Source organism: Lynx rufus, unplaced genomic scaffold (genome assembly GCF_022079265.1).
Source record: "Lynx rufus isolate CCGP_SWC_20201006 ecotype Redwood Valley unplaced genomic scaffold, mLynRuf1.p SCAF_15, whole genome shotgun sequence".
In the NCBI taxonomy this organism is placed as follows: domain Eukaryota; kingdom Metazoa; phylum Chordata; class Mammalia; order Carnivora; family Felidae; genus Lynx; species Lynx rufus.
In genome coordinates this window covers 60,075,358-60,093,568 of record NW_025814829.1, presented here as the reverse complement: position 1 = coordinate 60,093,568, position 18,211 = coordinate 60,075,358, and the positions used below count along the sequence as shown (strand labels likewise).

Below are 18,211 nucleotides of genomic sequence, written 5' to 3'. Positions count from 1 at the left end.
CAAATTCAGCAAACAGATAACTCTTGCAGTAGGACAACTGTTGAAATGCAGGCTTTATACGCACAGTGTCCCCATCTGAATTTTTAGCCACTGTAACTGCAATGTCATGGCACACAAAGAAGTCACATAAAATTACTGAGGAGGGAACAAGAGAGTGAATCTCTCTCTACCTCACGGACCCTGTACATGTGGTAAACTTTTTATGTTAAAAATTTATGAAACGAGCATAAATGTTTTTGAAGCCTCTTATGTTTTCTTTTTTTTTATATGTTTATTTATTTTTGAGAGAGAGAGACAGAGTACGAGTTGGGACAGAGAGAGACAGAGCATGAGCAGGAGAGGGGCAGAGAGACACGGAATCTGAAGCAGGCTCCAGGCTCCGAGCTGTCAGCACAGAGCCCAATGTGGGGCTCGAACCCACAAACCGCAAGATCATGGCCTGGTCGGATGCTCAACTGATGGAGCCACCCAGGCACCCCTTGAAGCTTTTTAAAAACAGTGCAGGTTGTACTTTTGGTGAGAGTGTGTCATGCTCTTTTTTACAAAAGAAAGAATATTAGTGCTTTGGATACTAAGCTATCATTTTACTGAGCAAAGTTATTCTGGATTTAAAAATGCTTCTTGAACCCAGAAAAGTTTCATTTATACAGTCTCTACATTTCTGAACCAAATTAGTGTAGATATTTTTAGGTCTCTAGTAGGAGAGTTTGTGTAAATTATTTCGTTTGATGTGATGAACCTAATTGCTTAAAAGACACGGCAAACACTCCCGCTGGGCTGGCAGCAGTTGTCAAAGCCAAGTTCAGCGGCAGCCAGAGCAGAGCAATGCAGAAGTGGCAAGAGAACGAAAGCAGGGAGACCAGCAAAGAGGGAAAACCCGGCGACGATAAAAGGTACCGCCACACTCCACCGTAACCAGAGAGATCGAAAGAGTGACGAGCGGTGAGGAAATCTGTGAGGGGCAGAGTCACTCGTGGGAGAAGGGAGGTTTGGAAGAGAGAACAGAGGACTTGCAAGGACAGCACAGCATGTGGAAGAAAGCAGACCAGCCACAGTGGCTCCAAAGGGCATGAAAAATACTGTTCTTAAGTATTCGTTATTAAGAAATCATGTTCTGGGGCGCCTGGGTGGCTCAGTCGCTTAAGTGTCTGACTCTTGATTTTGGCTCAGGTCATGATCTCACGGTTAGGGAGTTCGAGTCCCACATGGGGCTTTGTGCAGACAGTAGGGAACCTGCTTGGGATTCTCTCTCCCTCTCTGTCCCTCCCCCATTTGCTCTCTCTCTCAAAATAAATAAATAAATGAAAATTAAAAAAAAAATCATGTTCTCACAAAAGTATGGAAGCATGAAAAATATTTAAAAAACAATTTGGGTAAAATTACCCAAGTAAGCCGCCAAAAGATGAAACCAGAAGTTCAACTGATTCTTCACTGTATCCTCAGCATGTGACTCACAGTAGATATCCTTAATAGAATTCTCCTGAGAGCACGAAATGGTGTTTGGATTAAAAAGAAGTTTGTACTGGGGAGCTTGGGTGGCTCAGCTGGTTAAACTTCTGACTCGTGATTTCAATTCAGGTCATATCTCACAGTTCATGGGATCAAGCCCCTCATCAGGCACAGAGCCTGCTTGGAATTCTCTCTCCCTCCCTCTCTCTCTCTCTCTGCCCCTCCCCACTTGTGCGCATGCTCTCTCGTTCTCTGTCTCCATCCCCCCTCTCAAAATAAATAAACTTAGAAAAAAAATTAAAAAGAAATTTTGAAATTTTAAAAACTCTTTTCCTGACACAGTAAGGCAGAATGTATTAAAGTCTGTTCCTCAGAACGGAGAAGGAAGTATTCAGAATCATCACAGGACTGCAGATTAGTTCTGTTAATTGAACGTAGCTTTTGAGCTTCCTGAAACAGCACAACGTAACAACAGAATTTTAGGAAAGGGAACCATCACGTATTAAAAATAACTTCACAGGGAAGACAACTTTAAAATGTAAATAGTTTCCACCATCCACCAGGTGTTACCTACGTAGGAAAACAAACATTATGAATTTGAGGAAGGAACACCCCACTCGGTTGTAAAACAACGTGAATTCAACCGTAACCCCCACTGTAATTGTTCTATAAGCGGGGGAGACACAACGGGGGCGCTCTGACCTTCTTCACTATTTATACCTGAAGATGTACTAGATCATCCGTCTTTTCCCCACAGGGTCATCTTGACTACTGGCATGAAAAGCAGCAGTCAGAGAAGGGTGACCTTTTGGCATTCTGGTTAGATTTGAATATGGGTGTGACTTCTGTTTTGATAGTTCCTGGTATCAGAAGCCTGGTGAAATAAACAAGGGAAGGAATACTGGGTCCAGTGCTGTACTACTAGCTCTATTTAATTCTATTTCAATGAAGACTTTTTTTTTTAAAGATTTTTTTTTTTTTTTTTTTTTTTTTTTGTAACTAATCTCTACACCCAGCGTGGGCTTGAACTCCCGACTCTGAAATCAAGAGCTGCACACTCCACCGGCTGAGCCAGCCGGGTGCCCCTCTAGTTAATTTTTTTTAACTTTAAGAAATATATAACTGCAATTGTAATATATTCAAGTGTAATATGTAACTGCAATTTCAACAATTCAGTGGCATTAATTACACTCGCAATGTGTGCAACCACTACCAGTAGCTACTTCTAAAATTTTCTAAAATTTTCATCGACACAAACAGAACTCTGCCCTCATTAAGCACTATTAAATAATTTCAAGAGAAAATTAACAAGAAAGAACCACAGTTTATAGAGGACTGACTGTAAACGTAATAAAAAGATAAATAAAAGAAATGAATGAATACTGGACCAAGTGCTTTACTAGTCTGTCTAATTTTGTGAAGAAAAAATTAAGAATAGTTGATGGGAAATGGACTAGAAGTGGCAATAAAGGAAGCCCAGTAATGTAACAGCTAATTATCTTGGAAAGCTTTCGCCGGCTTCCATTTTCCTGAGTACTTTGTCGCCTACTCTGGCTCTGTTGCTTTTCCATTTTCTACTTATAAGTTCTCCTTCCTACCCCCCCCCCCACCCCGTGATGATGCAGAATTAGAAAACAATGGATATAAATGGGACTCATGGGACTCAAAAGGTTACTTGGAAAAAATATATAAGAATAAAAAGAAAAGCAGTTAGTATCCTAATTTTCAGAGGAGGAAACAGAGCTTAGAGAGGTGAAGAGTAACTCTGTAGGCTGGTAGCTAGTGGGGTCCACCTCTGACCCACAGCTGACTATAAGACTCCGCTCTTTCCTCGTAGGGGGCCACCCTCCTGAGGGGCTTCGGTTTGGGTATGGCTTTATTGATCTCTCGAGCTTTAAAAAATGGTATTATCAAACAAAGGAGAATGGTCACCTTGATCCTCTCCACCATTTTTTTGTTTGTTTTGTTTTGACCAGCTTCATGACTGTTTGGGGAAACTCTGAAACTTTGGATTATTTATAACATTTGGCTTTAGCCAAGTAGCAAGTATTAAGTTTGTTCAGACCTACAGCTTATAAACGAATACAATCAGAAAGAGAAGATTCACAACATACAACTTAATGGCTTAAAAATCTATCCAGTATCTCCTTGTCTTCTTGTATTTTAAAATGTTTCCTTTAGGGGCGCCTGGGTGGCTCAGTCGGTTAAGCATCCGACTTCGGCTCAGGTCATGATCTCGTGGCTTGTGGGTTCAAGCCCCGTATCGGGCTCTGTGCTGACAGCTTGGGGCCTGGAGCCTGCTTCGGATTTTATGTCTCCCTCTCTCTCTCTCTGCCCCTCCCTGGCTGGTACTCTGTCTCTGTCTCTCTCTCAAAAATAAGTAAATATTAAAAAAATTTTTTTAAATGTTTCCTTTGTTCTGCTGTATTGTTTTAAAGAATTAAAAATATATAATAATAAGAAGAAATAGTATGTATTTTATCTTCTAGGTGTCTGAGGAAAAAAGATGAGATTTCCTTACAAGATTGTAACAAATCTTGTTTTGATCATAATTGCCAGAATTGTCAAATAAAAGCCACAGCAGTGTAAATAACGGTGTTCATAATGCTTACTGTACCCGGAGGCATGCAATACACTAAGTTCCTGAAGTATAAACATCGCGATCAAAAGTCATTTTATTCGACCCATACAGAAAAATTAAAACTACTAATTATTAAAAGTTTACGTTGAGTCCATTCTCCTCTCATGTGTGAAACCAGGGAAAATTTCCCCAAACCAGGCACTGTTTAGCATAGATGTGCGTCTGAAATTTCATTTGACTTTTCACTGTGCTTCTGTTAAATGCCAAACTTACCTCTGCAATCTCTATCCTCTTTGCGAGATCATCAAGGGAAAGACAGCTCTCGTCAGAAGGCAGATTCTCCTGCAGGCTGTAGGAGGCTTCCTCAGGAGAAAGATCTGGAAGGAGGTCCGAGTCTTCCTCTTGGTCTTCACACGACAGGGCGTCTTCGGTATCTTCCAAGCATCCTTGTAGGAGGCTGTTCAAATAGTCTTCGGTTTCTTTGCTGACTCGGTCGTCGGCAGCCCCCCCTCCCTCTGGACGCCCTGCGCTTAAGTCGGATACCCCAGTGCTCTCACCAAGTACACTCTGGGAGCGCTCTGAGCCGGCCGGCCCCTGTGGGGATTTTCCATCGCTGTCTGTGAGATCAGGTTGCTGCGGCTCATCTAATTCACTGTTTTCCAGCCGGTCCGTGGGCAACGCCTCAGAAGCATCCTTAAGTGGCAAACGGAGCTCCTTTCTCTGAGTCTGTGAATACCTTCCCTCGGAACTCAACGCAGGTGGTGTGAGGTCAGAGCCTGGGAAGACCGAGGGCTCGATCATTGACTCGCTGGGAAGCGACGCTCCGGGGTCCGCGGCGGGGCCTTCTATTTTGGCCGCATCTCGGCAGGCGACCGTCTGAGCCGGCTGCAGGCGGCTGTCACCCTGGCGGGCGTCCTCAGACCTGCTCCCGGCCGCCCCCAGGGGCTGGGCGCGCAGCTCCAGGGCGGCCTGGGCGCGGCAGAGCGGCTCCGCCGCCGTGTGGTCCTTGCCTGCAGTTACCAGAAGGCTCCAGGCATCGGCCTGCCTGTCCATCTGATTACAGCAGCCGCCGCTCTCCGGGCTTGCTCTCCTGGGCTCCCTGCCAAGACAAGTTTCACTCTCTGCAGACGAAGAAAAAACAAGTTGTTTCAAGGTTCAAAACAACACTTTGCACGGGGTGGAAGAGAAAGGACGTACGAGTAGTACGTGTGACACGACACAATTCTACACCTCTCCAATGGGAGCTGCGTCTGCTGGAATTAACGGGTGTCCTTAGACACAGGAAATACCCCAAGTAGTCAGTAAGTGACCCTTTACATACAGAAATTAACAGAGATTGTTCAAAAAATGTTAAGAATATGAACAAATAACTTAGTCTCCATGATTATCGAAAAAGCCCCTTTTCAAAGGCTAAAAGGTATTTTTCTGAACTTTACTGGCTCTATTTCCTCTCATATTCACCTTATGTTTGTACATTAGATTTATACTGTTATTTCTATTGGCTTTTCGGTGTTAAACACTACCCACCACGGAAGAGGTTCAGTTCTCCGGTTCTTTCTGTTCCTTTCCCCCAAATCTGCCCCCTCTGGCTCTAGCTTCCCACTACAGTGCAACACAATTCTGGAGCAAATCAATACTCACATGTTCACACTGCTATGGCTTTGTAAATATTATTCACAACCTACCCACACTGTGCACTGTGATACATTTTCCTTTCTCATTTCCGCTTTATTGTGCTTGGTGATAACTGCCTCATTCCTTCAGTTAAAAAAAAAAGGGGGGGGTGTCTGGGTGGCTCAGTCGGTTAAGTGTCTGACCCTTGATTTTGGCCCAGGTCGTGAGCTCACAGTTCATGAGTTCGAGCCCCGTGTCGGGCTCCGCGCTGACAGCTTGGAGTCTCTCGCTCCCTCTCTCTGCCCCTCCCCTGCTAATGGGCACATGCTCTCTCTCTCAAAATAAGAAACTTAAAAAACCCCACAACATATCCTTTGTGAGGTACCTGGCTGGCTCAGTTGGTGGAGCAACCAACTCCTGTTCTTGGGGTTGTGAGTTTGAGCCCCACGTTAGGTATAGAGATTACTTAAAAAAAATTTTTAAGGGGCGCCTGGGTGGCTCAGTCGGTTGAGCGTCCAACTTCGGCTCAGGTCACGATCTCACCGTTTGTGAGTTCGAGCCCCGCGTCGGGCTCTGTGCTGACAGCTCAGAGCCTGGAGCCTGCTTCTGCTTCTGTGTCTCCCTCTCTCTCTGCCCCTCACCCACTTGGGTGTGCTCCCTCAAAAATAAACATTTACAGAAAATAAAGGGCTTTTTCAAAAGTCTGATTTCTGCTACTAAAGGAAAAAGAAGATATCCCCAAATTTAAAACAAAATACACATAAACAAATTGCTTTAAATAAATGCTCTTTTATTATATTTCAAGGGAAAACTGGTACTTCTGGACACTAATTAAAAGTGAAAAGGAGGGGCACCTGGGTGGCTCAGTCAGTTAAGCATCGACTTCAGCTCAGGTCATGATCTCACAGTTTGTGGGTTCGAGCCCTGCATTAGGCTCTGTGCTGACAGCTCAGAGCCTGGAGCCTGCTTCTGCTTCTGTGTCTCCCTCTCTCTCTGCCCCTCACCCACTCGCATTCTGTCCCTGTCTTTGTCAAAAATAAATAAACATTAAAAAAATAAAATTAAAAAAAATTTTTTTTTTAAATCTTAAAAAAAACCCACAACATATTCTTGAGCCCCTAACCAGGGCGGCTTTCTAGGCCTGCTACACAGGCCTCCTCCTGGAATCCCCTCTGGCTGTGTTGGGAACACTGTTTCTGAATCCCAGGTCTTCCTCTTTGTTTATTCTCTGCTGAAATTTTTTTACGGTCCATGGAAGGTAAACTTAAGATTGTTCACATCTGAAAGTCTTCACCCCTGACTAAAACTCCGGTTGGGTTGAGTTTTCTACATTGGAAGTCATTCCCTCTCACAGCTGTGAAGGCACTGCTGTGCCGTGTTGAGTGCTTGGTAGGGTCATAGAGTCTCTCTGCCAATGTGAATACCAGTCCCTGTCACCTACACTCTCTTCCTGGAAGATTTGGTTGTTTTTCTTTACGTCTGGTGTCCTGAAGCTTCGTGAAATTTCTCTTTGTGTTGGGTGCTTGGTGAGACTTTCAACCTGGAAACTCATGACCTTCAATTCTGGGAATTTTCTTAATCATTTGTCCCCTATTGCTTTCTTTTTCTTAAGTTTATTTACTTTGAGAGAGAGAGGTGGGGGGTGGGGAGAGCAGAATGAGCAGGGGAGGGGCAGACACAGAGGGAGAGAGAGAATCCCAAGCAGGTTCTGTGCTGTCAGCCACGGAACCCAGAGCCCGATGCGGGGCTTGAGCTCATGAATCTTGAGATCAGGACCTGAGCCAAAATCAAGAGTTGATGCTCAACGGACTGGGCCACCCAGGCGCCCCACCCCTCCAGAAGGCCTGTATTGGGATTCGGGCCTCTCAGACTCACTGTCTCTACCTTTTCTGCCACACCACTCCTCTCTCTGCCTCTGGACTTTCAGGGATGCTGCCTCAATTCTAACCTTCCACCTCTTCTAATTAATTTTTCCTTGTGGTCATCACATCTTTTAATTTCTAAGAATGTTTTAATTCTCTGAATGTTCTTTTTTAAAAAACAGCTCATTCTTATTTTCATATATACAATACTCTAACTTGTGACACTGTTCATTCATTTTTTAAAAGGTTTTCATCTGTTCTCTCCATTCTGTTTCCTTTGAGCTGCTTTCGGTTTGTCGGCTGACTTGGCTTCTGTCTTTCCTCTCCGAGGCGACAAGCAGCTCTGTGCTTAAAGGCAAGTCTTCTCCAGGAGTTGGTCCTCAGTGTGGGACAAAGAGGGTCTAGGCCGTTCGCTGGAAGGCCTTCAATGTGAGTATCTGGAGGTTTTATCTCTTGGACAGGCAGTTGGTTTCCCCCAGAGGAAGCAAGAGACCAGCCAGCCACAGTTCTAGATACTAACTGCAGAAGGCAGGCTAAGGTGCTTGCCATTTGGGGGATAAGATCTTCGTTCCATCCTCATTTTCTGTAGAATACCCTTCCTTGAGTTGTGCCTCATCCAAGTCCACATTGCCTCTAGTTCAGGTGCTCTAAGAAATAAACCTCAGCTTCCCGCTTGGCAGAAAGGACATATAAACATCTAAGTGTTTCCTGTATAGTCTTCTGGCCCAACCTCCTGTTGCCAGCCCAACCCTGTATGCTTGATCCTAGAGACACCTCCATGTTTCCCATTCCCAAATCCTTCCAGGTGGAACTCAACATTCTCTCTGTAGATGCTCAGTTATCCACCTTCTCTGGTGTAATAAGCCAGTTGCCACCCATCCACTTGCTTTCCAGCTTCCAGAACTTTCTGGATGTCACATCTACTGCTGCTGCTTCCTCACCGATTCGGTCACTGTGGGTTTCTGGGTTAAGAATTCCTTTCTGGGGTGCCTGGGTGGCACAGTTGGTTAAGTGTCTGACGTCAGCTCAGGTCATGATCTCACGGTTCGTGGGTTGGAGCCCCACGCTGGGCTCTGTGCTGACAGCTCATAGCCTGAAGCCTGGTTCAGATTCTGTGTCTCTCCCCCACTCTCTCTGTCTCTCTCTCTCTCAAAAAAAAAAAAAAAAAAAAAAAAAAAAATCCCTGACATTTCAGTGGTGTTCCAAGAAAAAGTGAAGGTAAGTGTTTGATCCACTATGTTTAATAAAAAATATTTTCCAGGGGGGCCTAGGTGGCTCAGTCGGTTGAGTGTCTGACTCTGGTTCAGGTCATGATCTCACGGTTTATGAGTTCGAACCCCACGTTGGGCTCTGTGCTGACAGCTCAGAACCTGGAAGCTGCTTCAGATTCTGTGTCTCCCTCTCTCTCTCTGCCCCTCCCCCGCTCGTGCTCTGCATCTCTCTCTCTCTCAAAAATAAACATTAAAAAAAAAGAATTGTAAAAATAAATAAATAAAAATATTTTCTGAATTTTTGACAAGTATGCATTCTAGTATACACTTATTATTGTTAATGTTTGCGTTAACACTTAGCACGAAGTTCTGTTACACGGTGCTCCTGAACTCAAGGATCTGGTGAGGTAAGCCTGTCACTCCTTACTGCATTCATTTCACACCTACTAATAAGAACTCTGATGAAATAAAAATGGAATTATAGCTGAGTGCCTGACAGATGCTTCATACGTAATGAATTAAAGAGGTATTTCTAAAATGAGAAGTTAGACTTAACCTAAATTCTAATACATAATCTCAGAAATGTCCACGTCTCTGAGTTACCCTTTCCCCAATGAGTTCTCTCTCTCTTTCTTTGAAGTTTTATTTATTTTTTTTAAGGAATCTCTACACTCAATGCGGGGCTCGAACTCAGGACTTGAGATCAAGAGTCTCGAGTTCTTCTGAATGAGCCAGCTAGGCAACCCTCCCATGAATTCTCTTCAGGGTTAAAATCCCCCCCGCAATTCATGATAATAAGAGTAAAACATGCATGAATTAGCACATCTTATACTTTCTGAATACTTTATTAATTAACTTTAAGTACAAACATTTGAGTGGTATCAGGACTGAAGAAGTTTCCATAGGCCACTAAAAAAAATAAACTAAGTACGAAATGTTGATAATGTACAGCTTCTACAGAAGCGAATTCAAAACTAAAAATGTACATACCCAGTCATCCGGGAAAAGCAAGTTAAAACCACAATGATATTCATATCCACTAAAATGACTCACATAAAAAAGACTGACAACATTAAATGTCAGCAAGGATGTGGTGCTACTGGAATTCTCATATACCGCTGGGGGGCTATAAAATGGTATAAACGGCAGACAGCTTGGCAGTTTCTTTTAGGACTAAACATGTACCTTCCCTATGACCAGCAATTCCACCCTCAATTCTTTAACCAAGAGAAATGAAAACATATATCCACAAAAAGACTTAAAGACTTTCTAGAAGTTTTTTTTTTTCAACGTTTTTTATTTATTTTTGGGACAGAGAGAGACAGAGCATGAACGGGGGAGGGGCAGAGAGAGAGGGAGACACAGAATCGGAAACAGGCTCCAGGCTCCGAGCCATCAGCCCAGAGCCTGACGCGGGGCTCGAACTCACGGACAGCAAGATCGTGACCTGGCTGAAGTCGGATGCTTAACCGACTGCGCCACCCAGGCGCCCCGACTTTCTAGAAGTTTTAATCATGATACCCCCAACCTGGAAACAACCCAAATGACTGTCAACAGTCAAAGGGATAAGCAAATTGTGGCACAAAGAGCAGAATACCACTTGGCAATGAAAAGTAATGGACTAGTCAGTCATACATAATACGGTGACTCTGAAAAACAGTATGCTGATAAATTCTACTTATATCAAATTCTAAAGCAGGGAAAACCCACCAATAATAACAGGAAGCAATGGGTTCCCTGGGACTAGAGGTGGGAGGGACTAATAGTAAAAGAGGATTGGAAGGAAGATTCTGGAGTGATGAATATGTGCTACATCTTGATTGGGGTAGTGGTTACATGAGTATACACAGTTGTAGAAACTCCTCAAATTGCACACTTCAAATGGGTATATTTTTATTGCATGGAAATTGTACCTCAATGAAGTTGATAAAAGATGAGAAGGGAAAGGTAAGTATAAAACTCAGGATGGGGGCGCCTGGGTGGTTCAGTCGGTTGACCATCTGACTCTTGAATTCAGCTCAGCTCATCATCTCATGCTTTGTGGGAATGAGCCCCGCATCTGGCTCTGCACTGGCAGCACGAAGCCTGCTTGGGATTCTCTTTCTGCCCCTCTACCCACCCCTGCTCCTCCTACGCACACACACTCTCTTTCTCTCAAAATAAGTAAGTAAACATTAACAAGAACAACTCAGGATGATAATTTTCTCAGAGGTGGGGTAAAAGCAGGAGACAGAACAGACAAGAACACAAAGGTACTCATAACAGAAATGACAGTAATTTAATCCTTAGTTGGGCATTAGGTTTACAGGTCCTCATTTTGTTTCCATGTATTATGTAATGAATATTATTTTTTACACATAAAATACTGCTTGATAAAAATAAAGAAAATATAAAATTAATAAAAATGCAGCGACTTTAGGGTCAGAAAACCAGGATCTAGCTTTGGGTTCTAGTGAATTCTATTCCTGGATAACTCACTTCCTTGAGTTTCTTAAAAATGACTCAGCCTAACTTATATTGGTTGGTAAGAGGAACAGATGAAATAATACACATAAAACTATTTTGAAAATATAAAATACTATGTAAATTACTTGAAGACATAATAATGGCGATTAATTATAAAAGTATGAATAACAGAACATTAACAGAACACCAGTGGCAGGGGCAGTGCTAACATGGGAAGGAAGGAGGAGGAGGAGAAAGACTAGTGTGCATATACGGAGTTCTTACCTTGTGCAGGTACTGTTCTAAACTCTTAACATTAAATGACTACTTAAAATTTTTTTTTAATGTTTGTTTATTTTTGAGAGAGAGAGAGGCAGAGCATGAGTGGGGGAGGGGCAGAGAGAGAGGGAGTCACAGAATCTGAAGCAGGCTCCAGGCTCTGAGCTGTCAGCACAGAGCCCGATGCAGGGCTGGAACTCACGAACCCGCGAGATCATGACCTGAGCCGAAGCCAGATGCTCAACTGACTGAGCCACTCAGGCTCCCCATGAAATGACTACTTTAATCCATATAAGAATCCTATGATGTTAAGTACTATTCGTGTCCACATTGTGGAGTTGAGGAAAGGGAGGCCCAGAGAAATTAGGCAACTTGCCTAAGATCACGCAGTTTTAAGTGGTGGAGACAAGATTCAAACCAGACAAATCTGGCTCCAGAAACAATGTCTTTAACCACTACACAAAAAAATGGCAAGAGCAAGGAATATGGAGAAAAAGAAAAGGGAAACAAACGTCTACGTGGTACTGAATGTTGGACGCTGTTAAAAATGAGGAATATGAGGTAAAACAAAAATATCTTTAATACCAATCATTTATTTTAATTTTTTAATTAAAAAAAATTTTTTAGCACGTTTCCCTCCCAGCATGGAGCCCAATGTAGGACTTAAATTCATGACCCTGAGATCAAGACCTGAGATGAGATCAAGAGTTGGGCCTTTACTGACTGAGCCACCAAGGAGTGTCAAATACCAATCATTTAAAGGATTATTTTCATATTTCTCTTTTTCTTACGTTCTTACATTTCTGTGCATTTATTCAGAAAATAACCAATCTGAGGAAACCAGTTCTGGGAAAGGGGACATGATTCTTTAAAAGATACTGTTTCATCAGACTTGGCAAGATTTCTCTGCCCAGAATTTCCTGCATACCTTCCTCGTAAGATGGAGGTCAGTGAGATGCCTGTGCTGTGAAAGCCTTTGGGAATGCATACAACTTACTCAGCGGAAGGCTGCTGTGTTCAGTCAGAAACCAGAAGACCCAGGTTCCAGATGTGAATCAAAGCACAAGCAAGCTACTTAAGTGTGGAAGCTCAGCGTCTCCTCATCTGTACACCACGTTATCTCCCAGCAGATGCCGCTACAAGGAGTGCTGAGCTTGACCTGTGCAGCAACCAGTACTAACTGGTCAAGTCAATCAGCCAGTAACAGCACTGTTCCCAGACAAAGGGCCATGGAGACACATCCACATCCAAACTGGGTGCTACTTGTGAATTTCTCCTCTTTAAGATCTTTATAAAGCTGTGCTTTCCCATATAAAAATGACCGGAAAAGAGACAGCTACTGTGGCAGATAGTATGGAGGTTCCTCAAAAAATTATAAATAGAATTACCATATGATGCAACAATTCCACCACTGGGTATTTACCCAAAGAAAATGAAAACACTGATTTGAAAAGATGTGCACTTCTACGTTTATCACAGCATTCTTTACAATAGCCAAGATACATAAGGAACCCAAGTGTCCACTGATAGACGAATGGATAAAGAAGATGCGGTCTACGTACACAGGGGAATATTACTCTGCCATAAAAAGAACGAGACCTTGCCATTTGCAATAAAATGGACGGACCCAGAAGGTATTGTGCTCCATGAAACAAGTCAGACTGAGAAACACAAAACCATGATTTCACTCACATGCAGAATCTAAAAAAACAAAAACAAATGAATAAACAGACAAAAAGCAGAATCAGACCTATTAAATACAGAGAATAATCTGGTGGTTGTCAAAGGGGAGGACGGTGGGAGGCGGTGCAAAATGGGTGAAGGGGAGTGAGACACACAGGCTTCCAGTTACGGAATGAAGAAGTCAAAGGAATAAAAGGTACAACACAGGGAACATCGTCAATGGTACTGTAACAGTATTGTATGGTGACGCATGGTAGCTAGACTTGTGGCGAGCATAGCATAATGTACAGAATTGTTGAATCAGTATGTTGTACACCTGAAACTAACATAACATTTTTGAAAGTATACTCAAAAAAAAAAAAAAAAAATCAGGTACTTACTTGTAGGATTTTTTTTTTTTCTTTTAAACATCAGGGATGAAAAGTAGAAAGAGAAGTTTGCATTTAAAAATGCAAAATATAAGGGGCTCCTGGGTGGCTCAGTTGGTTAAGCATCCGACTCTTGGTTTCAGCCTGGGTCATGATTTGGCAGTTTCGTGGGTTCAAGCCCTGCACTGGGCTCTGCGCAGGCAGCACAGAGCCTGCTTGGGGTTCTCGCTCTCCCTCTCTCTCTCTCCCTCTGCCCCTCCCCCGCTTGCACTCTCTCTCTCTCTCTCTCTCTCTCTCAAAAAATAAACTTAAAATAATTTTTTTTAAAAAACAAAAATGCAAAGTATAAAATAAAATTTTATTTGGAGAAAGATCCAATTCCTTAAAAAAAAAAAAAGAAGAGACAGGAAGAACAGAGTGTGTAGTAGGAATGACCTAAGGCAATATCCCAAATTCCCCTCATGAAGAATAGGGGGTAAAGATGTAGGGTGGGAAAAGGCTTGTAAAGAGAGAAAGGCAAATTCAGGTGAAGGCATCCTCCTCCCCCTCCTCTCCGCCTCCTCCTTCCCCTCCCCCTCCCCCTCCTCCTCCTCCTCCTCCTCCTCCTATGTCTTCAGGCAACTCAGTCAAAACACCTGATGCTGCCTGTTTACAAGCAGGGCTCTCAGGTCCAGGGACATAAAGCCTCAGAGTAGAAGTCAGTACTAAAATCGTATTTCAGGAAAAATAAACACCCAAAAGTGTATTTATTTATCTTTATTTTCTGAAGTTTCTATAGTGTACATCCATTAGTACTGTAAGAAAGAGTTTCTGAAAATCTTTAAACTTTGGGCATAAGACACGAAGTGGTATAAAATATATCATAAATACTTCAAAAATGTACACGTGCAAGTTAAAGTACACCAAGTGTTAGAAAATACAAAAAGGAAGAGAATAAATTGCTACAGATGAATTACCAAGAAACAAGACTTCTTAAAATATCTAGATTTACAGCACAAATTCCTGGTAAAGTCTCTATAATAATTGCTGGTTTTTAAACAAAAAAGGGTGTGCAAATATGCCAAAACTAACTCTGTTTCAGAGCATTTTTGTACAGTTTTGTCAGTCTGTTAGATATATATATATAGCTACCTACTGAACACACGGAAGTAAGTTTGTTTTTATAAGAATTTAGATGTTATAATTTCTACTACTAGGCATCTAAAAACAGAGTTACACAATATAAAAAAAATTTTGCTTTGCAATTTGTCTGGCAGGAGAGGTATACGCATGCAAAAAAATGTAAATGCAAAAACAGTCCTTGTAACACTTGTAAAATGTAAGAGGCAGGCGTCTCTTACGCCCCTCTCTAAATGTGAAAACATACCCGGCTCTTTGGCTGTTGTTCCTCTTTCATTTGGATCTTCAGAAACTATTAATGGCGTAAAGCATTTCCTTCCCAGAGGCTTTTCTACGGCTGCTATCTAAAAAGTTAAAAAACAAAATAAAACAAAAAAAAAACTTTTGGGGAAACTGCTGCATTAAATTAGAAATCTGAAAATAATTTGAGAAGCGTTTCATTATTTCCTAAAACAGTCCATACAACAGACATAGGACACTTAACATTTTTTCCATCGATATTTTCAAGGAAACTGTCTCTTACCTTATGTTTGGACAAAACAGGACTGTGGAAGAAAAGAGAAAAAAAAAAGATTTTTGAAAAATTACAGCAGCAATATGCTTCCAAACAAATGTCACTGAAATGGCTGTAAAAATAAAATATAGCTTCTCCGGATTCTAAAATTAGTGCAGAACATTTCCACTGCTGACACATTACCACTGGTTCACACAGTTCAAAGGGCAGCTATATAATGTGGTAGCTCTTTAGATAACCAAATATTATTGAAAACCCCCAAAGAAGCTGAGATCCAGGGGAAAAAATGTCAACATTTTGCTAATAATATAAAGAGTATTTCACACACACACTTTTCAAATTTTAGTTTATGTCATTATGGTCTGAAGTAGGTTATGATGAAAGATAATTTGATTGGCATTATCCATGGAAACAGGTAACAAAAAAAGTAATTTTGAAACATTATCTTTTAGGGAATACCAGAGATAACACAAAGGATATGTCCATGGAAAAGGTATGCACAAAAAGATAGCCATTTTATTCAAATACTCAAAAATCAGAAACAATCTGAATGTCTATTAACAATATAATGGATAGATGAATTGCTACACATACAGCAAATCCACACAGGAATAAAACTGAGCAAATTACCATTAATATGCATCAACATGTAACTCAGACATAACATAATGATGGGCGAAGGCAGTTAATGCAAAAATCTACATTCTGTATGATTACATTTATCAGAATCACAGAACAGGTAAATATACTGTTATAGAACTTAGACACTGGTTATTTTACAGGGTGGGTACTGACTTGGTACCTGTATGAGGGAGCACCGTGAGGGGCTGGGCTATTTTGTATCTTGGTCAGAGTGTAGCTCCAGGGACATATATGTGTATGTAAAAACTCACAGAGCTTATGCACTTCATTGTATATGGAATTAAAAATTATTTATATTAAGAAATTTAGGAGTAACAATTTGGGGGGATTATTTACAGTTATAGCATAAACACATCATGCCCATATTATATTAAATAAATATTTGTTTTAAAATAATCAAAACATCTGGGGTGTCTGGGTGGCTCAGTCGGTTAAGCATCTGACTTCAGCTCGGATCATGATTTCATGGTTCGTGGGTTTGAGTCCTGCATCAGGTTCTCTGCTGTCAGTGCAGAGCCTGCTTCAGATCCTCTCTCTCCCTCCATCCCTCCCTCACTATCTCTCTCTCTCTCTCAAAAATAAACAGTAAAAAAAAAAAAAAAAAAAAGATTTAAATAATTAAAATATCTGCAACACATGAAAAACTATTAGTTCCATGGGAAAGGCAGGGAAAGTGTCTACACTGAATATTTTGAAAGTAAGAAAACAATCTTCTGGGGCACCCGGGTGGCAGTTAAGTGTCTGACTCTTGATATTGGCTCAGGTCATGATCTGACTCATGAGTTTGAACCCCATGTTGGGCTCTGCGCTGACAGTGCGGAGCCTGCTTGGGATTTTTTCCTCCCTTTCTCTCTGCCCACCACCCCCCACCCCGCCTCAATCCCCTGCTCGTATGCATTCATGCTCTCTCAAAATAAATAAATAAACATTACAAAAAAAAAAAAAAAAGGCAGACTGCCACATGCAGTGCCTCGTTAAAACAAACAAACAAACAAACAACCCCCCCTTATCTATTTGTAAACACTCCATTATTTTAAACCTCTATGAAGTTGAAAGTTGATCTATTTGAAAGTTGAAATTTGAACCTTTGAAACAGTATTTTTAGGCACTGTGGGTTATAATGCACAGTCCCTAAAAATACTGTTTCAAAGGTTCAAATTAACAGAAGGCAACTGTTACCATGAGAGGTGAATGAGCATCATTTCTGCATCCACAGTGATTCTTTAAAGGCTGATCTCCAAAATAATCAGACCCCAAAACAACCATCCGCTACCTGAGCTAAACAACAATTGCTTGGGTCTGTTGCATTATTAACAAACTGACTTTCAGTTTACTCTGTGATTCTGGAGGAAAAGGATATAAAGTTATCAACAGAATGGAACCTTTCAGCTTCTGAATGGAGGATGTTGTGCATCTCAGAAATCTGCATTCGTTTGAAGACAGTCATGCCCTCTCACCTTGAGAATTTCGAGTCTTAAAATAATGATTTCAAAAAATATATGCAAGTGCTTTGTTATCACTACAATTTAGTTTTAAAAATCCAATTTGATACAAATGAAGCAATTTAAAATTATCTGGTAAATATAAAAAAATTATATGGTAAACGTAGCTTTCCTTCTGCAGTATTTTGGTTAAATATTGTACTGTTTTTGCTTCCCACTATTAGACAAATCTTACAGATTTTTTTTTCTACAACATACAAACACTGGCAAACAACTACAATAAAAAAAATCCTAATACACGCTTTTTTTCCATTTGAATCACCTAATCTCTTAGCCAAAAAGAGACCGAAATTAGATGTTACATTTTACAATTTCTGATTAGAAGGTGCTTTGAACTTTCGGAAAGTTGAACTTTTACAATGCTCAGGCTAAGAAATTGAGATAAAAGCTGAGAAAGAAACCTAATCGTTTCATTTTACATGCTTTAATTTCTCCAGCTGAAAATATTAACAAAGAAATAAAAAATGGATCATGGATTTCAAATATTCAGTGCTACAATGCTTCTTCAATACTCTATTCCAACTCATTCTACACAAATACTGATGTACTTACTCTTGATGTGTTGTGCAAAATTTAGTAAGCCGTTCAAAATCTTCACCATTAAATCCTTTTTCTGAATTCCTTACAGATGTAATTGTATGTGGCTGTACAGTTTTCCATTTTGTTTCTAAATGTAAGATATTTGTTAATTACTGGCTATTACGAAACATATTTAGGAGGGCAAAAGTAGTTGACTAGTGTCACTGATAAAGATCACCATGCAAAATTATCTCCTCACACAACCCAAGTTAACACAGTTACAAATAGCTAAGTGATTACTTTTCGGTAGGAGTAAATACTATCCCAGAGACTAAATTAGCCAATAGGCGCTGCCAGGGCATCAGGAGAAATGCAGGGTTGTAAGTGTTCTTTTCTTGCCATTGATAGCAAAAGCAAAACACA

General features: G+C 41.2%; 1 protein-coding gene across 3 annotated transcripts in view; it reads right to left on the bottom strand.

Annotated features, from left to right (window-relative positions):
- Positions 1–18,211, bottom strand: part of CNST (consortin, connexin sorting protein) — a 116,633-nt gene that overhangs the window by 15,664 nt on the left and 82,758 nt on the right. For all 3 annotated transcript variants that reach the window (XM_047077115.1, XM_047077116.1, XM_047077117.1), the window contains exons 6-9: positions 17,822–17,936; positions 15,135–15,156; positions 14,859–14,955; positions 4,304–5,151 (exon numbers count right to left, since the gene is read on the bottom strand). In XM_047077115.1, coding sequence (XP_046933071.1) covers positions 4,304–5,151; positions 14,859–14,955; positions 15,135–15,156; positions 17,822–17,936 — 1,082 coding nt within the window. The remainder of the gene's footprint in view (positions 1–4,303; positions 5,152–14,858; positions 14,956–15,134; positions 15,157–17,821; positions 17,937–18,211) is intronic.